We start from the raw sequence: 14,887 nt of genomic DNA, 5'->3' as shown, positions 1-14,887 counted from the left end.
AAAGACACAATGCTGCTTGGCACTGCTGTTTGAAAGCGTCCCTGCTGTCTTTGTATTTGAAGAAAACGATAACCGAGCAAAGAAGGAGGTCAGCTGTCTCGTATTTCCCTTGGCGACCCTTATTTGCTCCAGTCCAGGCCTTGGTTTGTGTTGACACACACACACACACACACACACACACACACAGAGGCAGAGAGAAGCATACAGAGTGGTAGCTAGGGCAGCACACTTAATGGCTATCATGATGTCAGCGTCCACAGTTAAACATAATAGGTAAATGGCTTCTCTCCACCTGTGTTAACGGAGACTGCTGGGCAGGTTCCAGGTGGCGGTGTGTCCGAGTGTAGAACGTGAACCTACCCTGAATGAATAAAAGTTTTAGAAAAATCTCTTCTGTGTTAGGCCTGATAAAACTTGGTTTTCCGCATTCTTGTGATGTAACGTTCACGTATGTGATCTGATTCTTTTCAATTTAGTCAACAAACTAAGGAAACCGAGCGGCACTTGTTGACAGCCGTTCTTTTTTTCATCGTTGTGCCCAAATATCACTGCCTGCCCTAAATCGTTTAGAAGGTTATGTAACCACTGTACCTGCGGTGGCAGGGTTACATACATTAGTCAACTATTACCAGGGATTTGTTATGGGGGGGGCTCTGTACAGTGCTTCCCACAGGATTTTATGAGACTGTAGTGGGTCATTGGACACACACACACAGGGTACAGATGTCTTGACATCACGTATACATAACTGATTCACTAAATTGTGATGGGATCATACGTTACCGAAAGTCATGATGTTGTTACTGGAATAGAAATAAGAATAACTTGAAATATCACTCAGACCGCGTCCTTCTCAGACGGGACCGCTGATCAATGACGTCTGACGAAGAAGGGAAGGAAAACCGTGAGTGTAGAGAGAGGACAGTGTTTTTATTTCCGGTCTTTTCTTTATCTTTTGGCATACATGTATACTTTGTTTGGATCATGGACTTTATTGAGGGAGCTCATTTTCCATCTCGGCAATACTTAATCCTCATATTGATCATCATTTTGACTCCTTGTAGCCATGCATGAATCGAATGTGCAGCTGGATGTATGCTCACTGGTTCTGGATTACAGTATCTGCTCCATGTGTGGGTTTAAATCTGGTTTGAGACGTACGTGTGTGTGTGTGTGTGTGTGTGTGTGTGTGTGTGTGTGTGTGTGTGTGTGTGTGTGTGTGTGTGTGTGTGTGTGATGTGTGATGTGTACACGGCAGACGAGAAACACTCTTACCGCTGAGTCACTGGCATCAGGACATGTGTGTTTTATTTGCATGAATAAGAACAGACTTATATCCGGGCAGACAGACTGCTGAGTCACGTAGCCCTGAATTTTAACCCCCTCGTGTCGGAGAGATGAAGAGCGTTTTCCATCCTGCTGCCAAGGCGCCTCCAGTCATTCTCTTCTTATCTGCTCAATCCCTTCAGATGTGTTCATCATGTGCAAAAAGTTTGTGTTTTTGTTTTTTGTTGCCCTTAATCTGAATTAAAAGTACTCCTCTCTTGTCTCTCCTCCCCTGCCCCCCATGTTCTTTCTTTAGGACCAGTTTGATAATCTGGACAAACACACTCAGTGGGGGATCGACTTTCTTGAGCGCTACGCAAAGTTTGTCAAGGAGAGGCTGGACATAGAGCAAAACTACGCCAAGCAGCTACGGTACTCGCACACACACACACACACACACACACACATACACAAACAACAACAAATGAACATGGGCAGATACACTAACATACACACCAAGGCTTCCACAGCACACACAGCTCTGAGAGACATTTTGTCTTTGTCTCTTTGTCTTACTCTCACTAAAACAGGAAGATTTTTTTTGATGTCTCGATCAAGCTTTTTTGCCCTAAATCTGAATCATTTAATACCGGCTCCAGAGGCCTGTACTACGAAGCAGGGTTTGAGGTTATCAAGGTAAGTTCAGGGTTAACCCAGGGTTTTCAGGGTTACGATGGTGGTTCACTTCTTACCGGGGTACGTTGCCAGGCAAACTTGGTAATCCTGAACACCTACCCACCCCCAGAACAGGTTATGTTCGAGATACCAGATCAACTCGTATAAAAGCACCGCCTGCTGACCAATCAACTGTCTTGGAAAACCATCACAAATCATAGAAGATCCCGCGGAGCTCGGGGCGCGGATCGTGAGAGGGTCCCTTAGGGAGGGCAGAGTGTTCAGAGACCAGCAAAGCCCTTTGGCTTTCCCTGGCGGTGTTATACATATATATATGAGAGATACAGATTCTGGGCGGAGGGAATGACTTATTTGTGCTTTTGTATACCGATCTCATCTCTAGCAGAGAGGGATTGAAGCACTAAAGCCTTGTACTTGTTGTACATTAAGATATGAAAGTAAAGCACATAACTCTGAGGTTCAAATGCAGATTTAACAATATGAGCACTAGGGTTGGGCGGTTGGGCGAATATATCGGCTGTGGCTATATCGGTAGGTTTTTTTGGGAGGTTTTTGTCATTTTATTTGGCAAATTTAATGGTCGCCGTACACACACACACACACACACACACACACACACACACACCTGTGCGAATATATCAGCACCGTGGCCAGTTGGAAAATTTTAACACATTGCTAAAAACCTAATTTGCACTTAGTAGTGCAACACATTGATACAGTTGAAACAAAGGCAACTGGTCATTTATTTATGTACTTGTTTTTAATACAACGAGCAGAGGCCCAATAATCCTCATTAAAAACCAGTAGAGTGCCAGTGGCTGTTGGTGGGGGATTTCAAAGAGGGGAAATCCCTTCAGAATACATAAAACACACACACACGCACACACTCTGCTGCTGTAGGTCTGAAGAATGATCAAAGATAGAGCTCTTTGTGTGTGTGTGTGTGTGTGTGTTGACGTGCACGTTTTTACAGTACATGTAGTTCAGACAATAAATCAGGCAGAAACACACTCACACACACACACACACACACACACGCATTCCTCTGCTCTCAAGTTAAATCATTAACTTGCTGCTTTACTGGAGTCTGTATTGTCAGAACCTGAGGGAATGAACAGGCAGAGACTTTGATGTTAAAATCTGAGATTCGTCTTTAACATCTTTAATAAAATACGAGACCCTGTGTGTGTGTGTGTGTGTGTGTGTGTGTGTGTGTGTGTGTGTGTGTGTGTGTGTGTGTGTGTGTGTGTGTGTGTGTGTGTGTGTGTGTGTGTGTGTGTGTGTGTGTGTGTGTGTGCGCCTGTCTGACTGCCTGCCTCTTCTCTGTTTACCTGTCTCTCTACCAGGCTTAAAATATCAGACAGTATTTTTAGCCTCTGTGTCTGCTTCTCTCTCTCTTTCCTATCAGGAACTTGGTGAAGAAATACTGTCCAAAGCGCTCTAAAGATGAGGAGCCGAGGTAAGTAAACTTCGATCCTCTCTGCTGTTTATTTCTTCGTGGACATCTGCACGCTGTAAGAGCGGAAAAGGCCTGCTAGACAGTATATTTTTATCCTTCTGGTGCTGGAAATAATGATTGACTGTTAATTTGTAGAATCGAGACACTGGGTTTGATGTGGTTCTGCACATCCTGTCTGTCTGCAAATTTACCAAGCAATGGAATTGGTCATATGACAACAGTGCACTCGACACATTGAACTCTTGATTTGTAAAGCACATTTTAAAGACCAGGATAACTCAATTTAAATACAATTCTTCATACAATATATAACATTTAAATTTAAAATAAAAAAAAACAGATATTTAGGACTGTTTTTAGTAAATGTTGCACATTAAAACAACATTGTAAAGAGATTTAATGGGCCGCTGAGACTAAAATAACTAAGTTTGCATAAGAGTGAATAATAATAATGATAATAATCCTTGTTGGCATTTGTTTTTTAAGAATATTTTTACTTCAGGATGTTGTTGAGTGCAGACCACATTGGTACATAGAAGCAAACTTATTTTTTTCCATTTTTCTTTCAACAACAACATTACAGCGACATAAAAGAACATAGAATTATAATTATTTGGCTTTCGGTTTTATGCGCCTCAGGGGGCAAGGTAGTTAAAAAGCAAGACTAATGTACAAGATATATACAATATACAATATAATATACAAGAGAACAAACAAAGAGAGCAGAACAAGGAAATAACGTATAAAACATATAAACCCACAGTATATACAGCTGCAGTATATCCCGCTGTTGCAGGGTGAATATTGTAAAGCCTTTATCCCACTCCTTCGTCTTCCCTCAGACCCCTTAAATGTCTCAGCATCGGTCCCCATGCCTTATCAAACACTCCCCTCCTTCCTGTTACCTTGAATCTTTCTCCAAATGGAGGATCTCACCCAGCTCTCTCAGCCACATCTCAATTGAAGGCACAGCATCAGGCTTTCATAATCGCAAAATATGTTTTATGTACCCCGATGCACTGGCCATTTGTCACTGCCAGAGTTCAGAGCAAATCTTGGCATTTTAAGCAGCAGCCGTCACTGATTCTACACAGAAATGTGAGGCCTGTAAAATGTTCCCACAGACACACACGAAGGACAAAAGGCGACCCACGTGTAGTTTTGGAAATCTCACAATTTGATTTGATTTTGAATTTTGGGGGTCGTGATTTGATTCAGAATTGCTTCTTGATTCCATACAAATGTGGATTTCAGTCTCTCGCTATGTGCCGCACCACTCTCTCATGTTTTTAGTCCACCGAAATGCAATGCGGCGCATACCAGGCAGTTAACTGAAGTGGTCTGAAGGTCACTGTGTGACCGAACCATACCAAGTAGGGAACGCAGTCTATTGTGATTAATTGTGATTATTATTATGTGTGAATAGAATCAGAATTATAGGAAGTTATATAAGTTATGAACTCCTACTGGGAGAAAAACATTTTGTCGCAGGTTTAAATTTTAATGTAAAATATTAGAACTAAGCACCAAAAGAATAATTGTTCATTTGCATGGTTTGCACTTAAATTCAGTTGATGCACAAAAGCTGAGATTCATACAATGACCCAGAACATCATGTCATACACACACGTAACGAATCCAGACATTACACCGTAGATATTTAGTGCATCATTTAGGCTCCTGTTTGTCTTAAACTCTTAACTGACGCTATGACCACAGTGGCATCTGGGAACAGACCAGGGAGGAAGCTGGTTGTGTACAGTGTTAATCGCGTGTTTACTGTGGGTGTGCTGCGCAGGTTCACGTCATGCCTGTCCTTCTACTCCATACTGAACGAGCTCAACGACTATGCGGGTCAGAGGGAGGTGGTGGCGGAGGAGATGGCCCACAAGGTGTACGGAGAGCTGATGAGGTACAGCCAGGACCTCAAAACTGAGCGGAAGCACGTGAGTGTACCAACGAGGCCATGCTTCACTGCTGAAGTGTGCGTATTGCTGAATGAAAGTGACACAGGTGGTTTATTTTCAGTGGTTTTCGGCGCATCTATTGACAATTCGGGCCGCGTTTCTCCGAAAATCTGCTCCTTCCCGTCATAAAACACATGTCGCTGTTTGCCCCCCTCTGTGTCGCCTCCATATGCATTTGTTTTCGGTTTGACTTCACTCAAGAGGATAAAATATGTTGGACGTGATGTTTAACCATCTGCCTTTTCCTTCTTCCACCGTCTGCTGGTGCCATACATTTAGAAAATTTGAGATCCACGTGCTTTGGAAGAACAGCACCCTCTTCTTGTTTTGTGCTGTAAAGGTTTCACTCAATGACACATTCTAAGGCTCGATGTACATGCCATTGTTCCCAGTTATGGTCTTGCTTGTTTATATTTGACACATTGATGTCTTAAAACTATAATGGCAGTGACAGAAACACACACCATTCAATAGTTGTATGATAATGTCATCTGTCTTGTATGTCTCTGTAGCAGATATGATACTTGCTCCCTACAATGACATATTCCTTTTGTTTTGTCATGACCTGCCACATCACGGTATCGTTTTAATCCATTTCAGCTTTTCATTCTTTGCTCCCAAGTACTACCACTACTAGCTAACCACGAGCCTTTCCTGAAGCTTTTAACCGTGGCACGTGGTCTTTGTGAACAGATGGAGTTTCGTCACGGACGCTCGGTAGTTACGTAGTGTATGATCTCACCCATGGCGCTTAGAGGACGTCTCCTCAGTGTTTAGTAGAGCATCAGAGTTCATTCTTGATCTGGGAGAATGGTAGTTTGGCGAAACCGTCTCAACTCGAGGTCCACTACTTTTTTCCCCTTTCTGGACTTTTAACCGCATCACGTGGTCGCCATGAGCGCGTGTCAACAGATCCGTCTCCGTGGCAACTAAGCAAACTTGTACACGCTGGTGGTGATGCAGCTGAAAGCTCGAGCGAAAAGCTAATAAGTAGACCCTGAGCTGTTGATTGTTATGTCCAATTCTATACGTATATTTTTTTTTTTATAATCAAACGTGTTGTCTCCTAACAATATGTCTCTTCTGACCAGCAATGCGAAACTTTCACGATGGCTGGCTTTTGTAATAAGTAACTCGTTTTCAGTGCGTTTAAGTCTCAATTTGTTGTTTTACTGCTTTAGTCACTGGACTCTAGTAAATCTGTGGCTGCAGCCTCAGCACTTTCCTTCCCAGTGGATTGTTATCGTGTATGTAACCGTGGCACAATCAATTTGTCCAATCATTTCGTGTACGTGCATATGAATGTGTTCTTATATTTGTATTTTCCTGTGTTTCTGTGTAAATGTCTCTTGTCTATGTGTGTGTGTGTGTGTGTGTGTGTGTGTGTGTGTGAGCAGCATCTACAGGAGGGCAGGAAGGCCCAGCAGTATTTGGATCATTGCTGGAAACAGATGGACAATGTAAGTGCGGAAGGACGGAGAGAAAACATTAAGTGTTTAGTGTAAATATTCTCTGCTAGGGACGGCCTGCTGCAGTCTTCCCATGCTTGTTTTGCATGAGGCATGCGAGAAATGCTAACAAAGGTGACTGCAGGACAAATGGGGATCCACTGTTCTGTCCAAATTGATAGAACATATATTATTTGAGTGCTTGTTTCTGACTGAAAAGACAGCAGTGTCTTTTTCTTCTCCCTGGCAAACTTCCCAGTCTATGGGGACCAAGGACAGGGGCCGGGACCAGGAAACACACACACACACACACACACTCACTCACACACACACACACACACACACACACACACACACACACACACACACACACACACACACACACACACACACACACACACACAGACAGGCAGGCAGGCCTCAGTGTTGACCAGCCCCTCCCAAATCGATACAAAGCAAAGGCCCATGTGCTACAGTTGGCCCTCGACAACCTCCTTTTTGGCTCCTAAAAGGCTCCAGAGAGAGATTCCATTTGTTCACTTCTGAGGTCATTTCATTGCATTTGCGGGGTTATTTTCTGACAGTCTTCTCATTACAAGACTTATAATTAACCACTACAATTCCACAAGAGCTAAAAAGCAAATTGCCGCTTGTTAAATGTATAAATAACACAATTCCAGTCACATGTTTTGGCCTGTGGCCCGTTGGTTAAGTTGCTTTACTCTGGCACATCTGACAAGAGGAGAGTGTTTCAGTGTGTGATCTGCACGACTGTAATAGTGACTACCTAGTGACTGGACTGTAATGTCTCAGCTATTTGCTGTGTTTCCTTCACGACTAATGTAACCCAGATGGGCTGGCAGGAAGTAAACTATCTCTCTGTCTGATTCATCTCCCTCTTTGGATTTTTCTTTATTTATTTTTTTATTTTTTTTACCTCTCATTCACATATTTTTTGTTTCCCATGCTGAGAGCTCTTTGAAAATGACAGGAAATAGACGCAGTGCATTCTAATGAAGAGGCCGTACAGTATATGCTTTGTGTTGATATATTTAACAATGTGTCGTCCTTTCTTTGTTTGTTCCTTTTTTCTTTTTTTTTTCTTCTCCAGAGTAAAAGGAAGTTCGAGAGAGAGTGTAAAGAAGCAGAGAAATCCCAGATTACCTACGACCGGTTAGATAATGACATCAACGCCACCAAATCAGAGGTGGAGAAGGTAGGAAGCCTCCGCCTGCAACGCAACTGCCGTCAAACAACACACTTGTTAGGTCTTTTGACATTAAAATCCATATTTAAAGTGGAAAAATAACGAAGTTCATCTCACTACCCTCATATCTAGTATTTAGTTTTACTTAAAGGCCCCATATTATGTCCTACTGGCCCTTTATGCAGTCCCGCAGTCCCCCCTCTGTCTGAAACAAGCTGTTTGAGACAAACTGAAGAGCTGTCCTGAGCAGAGCGCTCCAATAACTCAGACAGACTGAGCGGGTGGATGAGCGTCCCTGTACTTGGTGGGTGGTGCTATGCCTGGAAGTCCTGACGGCTCGTTTAAAGGCACAGTTTCTGAATACGGGCTGTGTATTTCGTGGACCTGGACTGAGCATCTTGATACTTTCACAGTATTTGTACAGCACCTAGAGCTGCTTTATAACCAAACAAGACATGGAGATCTCGCTTTCTATAATATGGGACCTTTAAGTTAGCAGTGTATAATTGATGCCTATGAAATTATACTGTATACTGTAATTATCCATTTTTTCCTGGTATAATTAGACTAGGTGGATTAACTTAAAGCTTGAGGGAAAATAAACCTTTCCATATAGAGGCTAAAGCATTGCCCAGCAAGCCATGTTTTTAGACGAGGTACAGGTCCATACAGCATTGTTGAACAGAATAACTGTGGAAATAACAGGAGGAGGAGGAGTTTCATGTTGTTGAGGCTTCAGCTGATGTTGTTTCTAATGCTGCTTATTGATCGTAACGCGTTCAGGCTAAATCCCAGTTCTACCTGCGGACCCACATGGCTGACGAGAGTAAGAACGAGTACGCTGCTCAGCTGCAGAACTTCAACGCAGAGCAGTGGAAGCATTTCAACAACGCCATACCGCACATCTTCAAGGTAACGCAAACATGTCAGACTGTCGCTTCACAGCCGTGGCAGTTGCCTTGTTGGGGTTTGAGTTACAGTTTAAACACACATTGAATTTGAGTCCCTAGTCGGTCGACTCTGTTAAAGAGTGATTTTTACCTCTGAAAGAGGCTCAAACGTTTTTACTGTGATGCTGAAAATGTTTCTTAGATTTGTTGCATATTAACACAACACAAGAGCGTTCATCTTTTACCTTCTGTTTCACCCATTTTTAATGTTTGGAATTAGCTTGCCATTAACAAACTGGTGGTTTTGTACTTTGGCATTCCTCACCGAGACTGTAATGTCCCACTTAAATGTTTAGCTCATCAGCTTGTAACCCATTACTTGCTTGCTGAAGTGTCAGTGTGAGCACTGCTCCGTTACCAATCTTGTCTTCTCTCTCTGCCCTGTTTGACAGAATCTACAGGACATGGACGAACGTCGGACAGTGAAGCTCGGAGAGACGTACCGGAGCTTCGCTGAGGCTGAGCGGAGGGTCATTCCCATCGTCTCCAAATGTCTAGAAGGAATGGTTTCTGCTGCCAAAGCTGTCGACATGCGAAGGGTATGTAACAGAGTGGAGGACGGATGTACGAAAGGAGAAAACGGAAAACTATCCTGAAGAAATAAGGCGTTACTTGACGTAGAGGAGGGACGGAGAGCTTGTTTTTTTTACTCCCTCTGTTTTTGTCTCCTGCCTGTCCGTCTGTCTTTCATCTTCCCTTCTTCTCAGGATTCGGGCATCGTCGTGGAGTCGTTCAAGTCGGGCTTTGAGCCTCCGGGCGACTTCCCCTTCGAGGACTTCAGTCAGAATCTGAGCAGAACGGGTTCAGACGGGACCATCAGCAGCACGCCCAAGGGAGAAAGAGACAAAGATGGGGCCCCGGGGCCACGACCGGACCCAAAACACCCTATGAGCCGAACCAAGAACAAGTTGTGGCTGTTTGGGAAGAAACCAAAGGTACAACGAGGAGTGAGGGGTGCTTGTTGTGGTTAGGAATCAGCTGTTATTGCGTGTTCGTCTAAATAACATTATGTCATAGTTGTGTCTCAATATATATCTCTATATAAATATCTCAAAGTTTCTCCTGAAACAAGAAAACAAAAAAAGAATTAGGAGCATACAGAATAATTGGAGTGCTTGCCAGTATGAATCAGCGTCATAAATTTAGCAAATCGATTGTTGATTTCAAGATTGTTATTTCCTCCCGTTTTCTTACTTTCTCTGCTCCTTAAGTCGTATTCTCAGCTCGTCTTGAGTTGTAGGTTTTTGTCGCCTTCCCAGTGTTTGTAACGACAAATCTTTTCTCCGATACACTCCTTGGACCTTGCCCCTTCTCCATAAAGGCCATGTTGGTTAATCATTATTTATTGGCTGTTGGTTTATGTCGGCGTCATCGGCGGCCTCACAGTATCAGGAACCCGCATGATGGATAGGGTGTGTGTTTGTGTATAATGGAGCAGCTGAAATGTTTAACACACGGTGCCCGAAATGTTCATAGCCGTGTCCCATACACAAGCCCCTGAAAACATGGCTTCAAATCTTAAGTATTTCTCTATAGCATTAAATATTCATGACTAAATAAGTAACAATCAAAGATAAACATCTTAAGGTAATGTTTGTTATTTATTGAAATGTTTGTTAAGAATTTAACACTCAAAAACGTCCATTCATCTGCTTTATCAGGACTGTATGAGAGTGATTTCATCAGATACTGCTAACACCTGATTGGTACGTGGAAGTACACGACATTACTTTTTCCCCCCAACGGAGCCCCGCCCACTTCAAACAAATGAAAAGAGCTCAGAGAAAAAAAAGAAAGAAAAGAAATATAGCAGTAGCTCATGTGCAATAACAAAAAACTGCTCCAACTTTGGCAGAAAATATTCTTCTTTTCTTAAACTTGAAGCTCACTTCCTGTTGAAAGGCGTAAGATCATTGATACACTGAATTGTATTAGAACGAATGGATCAAACTCTGATCATTTCGACGTGTTTGCGATGCGAATACATTTGTAATAATTGTGTATGCTGAAAACGTATCTTTGGGCCGGTGTGCGTCACATGATCCTGCAATACCGATTGTGGCCTCTACGCCAACATCCCCTCACCTCACACCCTCCCCCCCCCCCCCCCCCCCTGTTCTTTGGGGGCTCATGAGCAACATTAAAAGCAAAGCTTGAATGAGTCAGTTTGAAGCCATCAAAGTGCTCTGACTTTGTGAGGAAGAGTCATACAAGAGTCCTGCTTATGACTCTGTCATGACTCGCCGGGAATCCTGTTAATAATGTCCGTGTAAACCTGAATGCTTTAATGATGCATTCTGTTTCACTTGCACTCTCAAAGAAGTAAAAAAAAAAAAAAAAAAAAAAAAGGGAACTTTCCCTTGTTTTATGTGACCATGACACACTCTCTCCCTCAGAGCTGAAATCCATCATCAAACCCAGCACAAACCCAAAGAATGTGTCGTCCTGACGTCTGACTTTGTCTCCTCCTCCTGCTCCCCACCAGTCTCCTTCCTTCCGTCCTCCTCCTCCTCCACCTTCCTCCTCCCACCGTCCCCGGCCCACCTCCCACATTTTCCCTCCACCCCGGTTCAGCACTGACCTAGTGAGCCACTATCTGTCTGAGATAAAGACTACAGTACCCAGAATCCCCCAGAATTTGAGGGGCCTGAGGAGAGGGGTGAGACAGGAAGTTGTGTTATAGCGTGTTTGATTAGGTGGACGTGATTGTGTGTGTTTTTTGTTTTTTTGAAAGATTTCTTCTGCGGGGTGTCTGCAGTTCCTGGAGAAACGGTTGAAAATATGTTGAGTTCAGTTAAACTCAAAGCCTAAATATTTTTATATTCATTATTTTTAAGTATTTTTCATCTTTTAAACGCAGTTTTTAGATGTCATAGAGATGTTTTCTTATGCAGCTGTTTCTCTGGAAAGAAGTCTGTCAGAGGTCTGATTTGATTCCTGTTTTCAAAATGTAACTTCGATTTGAACTTGACGAAACTTGCAGACACCCTGTTGTGTTGTTTTTCTCACTCATTTCTTCTTTTTTTTTTTCCTGTATTTGTCTTTCTTGGTTCGTTTCTTTTTCTCCCCTTCCCCTTTCTTATTCCCTCTATTTCTTTTTGTGTGTGTGATACTTTCTCTCCTTTCATCAGAGACAGATTGTTTCTCCAATCACAAGATGAAGGATCCTTGGTGTGTGTGTGTGTGTGTGTGTGAGGGATTTGGAGATTCTTTTTCTGGTTGCAGTGTTGTGTGGGGAAAGTGAGTTACCAACATCGGTCTGGCCTGAGTTTGCAGTGATCTCTGTGTGTGTGTGTGTGTGTGTGTGTGTGTTGGAGTGGCTCTGCTAACAGTGTCGGCATGCTCTGAAGCAAAGCTTTCTGCATTCAGACTGTTGAACACAAACAACGTGTAAATAACACCCGCCTCCGTGCCAAGACAATGCTTTGATTGGCTTTTTCTCCCCCCGTCTGTTCTGTCAGGACCGTCTGTGATTGGCTGCTTTTCAATCTGGTTTAATATGTCAAGTGGCCCTCAGATGAACAGGCGGACGAAATGGCTGACTGTCGGTTTGACTACTGACTGTTTATGGAATATTATTATATATATATATTCATATATATATTCCAGACAGGGAAAATCGAAGTTGGATAGATTGTGTAGGAAGTCAGTTAAAAGTGTCCTGTGGAGTTTTAGTTATTCAGTGCTTCTCACCAAAATGCATTGTGTGTATCCTGGAGGCCTAATAATCATGTTGAATTCATTGAACATTTGAACGTTGAACTATTTCTTTTAAATAGACCTGCCTTAATTAATCAATAAGTTAATTCATTTTGATAATTGATTAATCATGTTAGTAATTTTTCAAGCGACATTGCCGTTTTGATTTGCGGCTTTTCTTCATATGATAATAAACTGAATATCTTTGGGTGTTTGGACTGTCAATCAAACAAAATAAGCAACTTCAGATGCATCTCACTGGGCTGTGTTAAATTGTAAACGGGCCTTTTTATGCTATTTCTGACGATCAAGCCATTAATTCAGAGAACAATCTGCAGATCAAGCGATAATGAAAGTAATCGTCAGTTGCAGCCATAATTGTGTTTACCTCCATGTTTGCTGGCGCACTGTCCAGTTACTGCCTTTTAGAGACGCACTGGTAGGCTTCTTTGCGCATTACCGCCACCACCTGTCAACAAGTGGAACAGCATGAAGCCGGTGGCAGGAGTATGTCCCCCAAGGCTCATGTAGCTCCTGCGCTTGCACAATAATTGGTCAAAAGCTCCACAGGGTATTTTTAATATGACCAAATTTCCTTCCCTACATATATCCATGTTATTATTGTTATTTAATTGGAATACACCAGAATGCATTTTCCTTTTTTCTTTTATTTAATCAGCAAAAGAATCATAATTTTACTTTCATGAAACGCCTCTTAAGTCATTTAAGGTTTTGTCATTTCAGACCAAAGAGAAATATCAACGCTGCGTCCCCTCACAAGAATAGAGCTGGAGATAAAGCCACAACTGAATCATTTGCACCAGCAGGAAAATATAAATATTCAGAAGTTCAGTTGCATTGAATAACGAGTGCAGCTGCTTTTTATGAAACCTGAACTGTCGAACTTGTTATTTGATTAAAAACGTGAGAATATTTACACTGGCCTCCTGGTGCGCACGGATCACTTTTGAGTGTAACCTTCCGGCCACACTGGGAACACGCATCGATCTGACTGGTTTTCATGCTGCCTGACTGGCTTGTTGGGGGCTGTTTTGACGCATTGACTAACCAGCATCCCATGTTGTTTGTCTCTTCTTTTTTTTTTTGACTGTAATGGTTAATGCGTCAGTGGTCAATCAAGATGGTAAGTGAGAGTGTGTGTGGGTGTGTATAGAGTAGTTATAAGAAGACCCACTAGTGTAGGTGCTCGTGCACGTTTCCTCACCATATAGGACTTCCCATAGTGCCCAATATTCAAACCCAGTAGTGACAGTAAAGTTAGCCATTTCTCCTCTCCTAGTTAAAATAGATTACCTTCCTTCTGTCATATATGATATTCTTTTTTTTACCAACTAAAGCTTTATTACACCCACATACATAAATACAAAGAGAATTCCCCAGTTTTAGTCAGTCTCACTCCATTTCAAGGAGTAGAGTAGTAGAGCTTGTTATTATTGACACTGTCCCAGAAGGGAAGCTAGGTCACCTCAGAAGCCAAATTATTATTTTTAGGGAGCAACAAGGAGGCAAAAAAGCTTTTGAATAATTTAAATTGTGTTTTTTAAAACAAACAAGTATCTGAATGTCCAGATATTTATTATCGTTTAGCCCCAGTTAGTGATTGTAAAATGTATTTTTCCTACAACTTTTACTTCATTGAAGTTAAGTTTGAGTGCAGCAGCTACGTGCTGATTCGGGCTGCTTATCTTCAAGTCTCGTTCTATGGAAAGTGTTTTCAACGAGCGGAGGCAGCTTGGCTCAGCTAAAGTGCTGGAAACAAGTCAGCGGTATGATTACCGGTTTAGCAGATCTCTCCGCACCTCCAGAGAAACATGCAGATTAATCCTTATTCCATCTGAGGTCATTCTTCATTCTGAGTTGGTATGTAGTTGAAGTATTTGTTTGCGTTTATTGCCACCAGGCCCCATCTCTGGAGGATTTCAGCCACTTACCCCCCGAGCAGAGGAGGAAGAGGCTGCAGCAGAGGATCGACGAACTCAACAAAGAGCTCCAGAAAGAGATGGATCAGAGGTAGGGCCTCACCCATAATTCCTTGCCTATTATTGCCCCATCCACATTACCATCACATATCGAGAAAAATCAAGGAAAGGAAAGGCTTGTCTACACATCTGTTTGACAGAACAGATTCGCTTCTATCTTTATCAATCCAGCTGGCGGCGTAACGGCAGATGCTG

General features: G+C 42.5%; 1 protein-coding gene across 2 annotated transcripts in view; it reads left to right on the top strand.

Moving 5' to 3' along the window:
- The window catches only part of fnbp1l (formin binding protein 1-like), a 38,098-nt gene that overhangs the window by 20,673 nt on the left and 2,538 nt on the right, over positions 1–14,887 (top strand). The window contains exons 2-11 of one of the 2 annotated variants that reach the window (XM_070908371.1): positions 1,583–1,698; positions 3,371–3,421; positions 5,220–5,367; positions 6,786–6,848; positions 7,948–8,052; positions 8,827–8,955; positions 9,386–9,532; positions 9,701–9,928; positions 11,479–11,652; positions 14,614–14,723. In XM_070908371.1, the coding sequence (XP_070764472.1) occupies positions 1,583–1,698; positions 3,371–3,421; positions 5,220–5,367; positions 6,786–6,848; positions 7,948–8,052; positions 8,827–8,955; positions 9,386–9,532; positions 9,701–9,928; positions 11,479–11,652; positions 14,614–14,723 (1,271 nt within the window). The remainder of the gene's footprint in view (positions 1–1,582; positions 1,699–3,370; positions 3,422–5,219; positions 5,368–6,785; positions 6,849–7,947; positions 8,053–8,826; positions 8,956–9,385; positions 9,533–9,700; positions 9,929–11,478; positions 11,653–14,613; positions 14,724–14,887) is intronic. The other variant, XM_070908372.1, reaches the window with a different exon arrangement.

This window comes from Enoplosus armatus, chromosome 7 (genome assembly GCF_043641665.1).
Source record: "Enoplosus armatus isolate fEnoArm2 chromosome 7, fEnoArm2.hap1, whole genome shotgun sequence".
Classification (NCBI taxonomy): Eukaryota; Metazoa; Chordata; class Actinopteri; order Centrarchiformes; family Enoplosidae; genus Enoplosus; species Enoplosus armatus.
The sequence above is the reverse complement of the archived record's forward strand: the minus strand, read 5'-3'. Positions and strand labels throughout refer to the sequence as shown.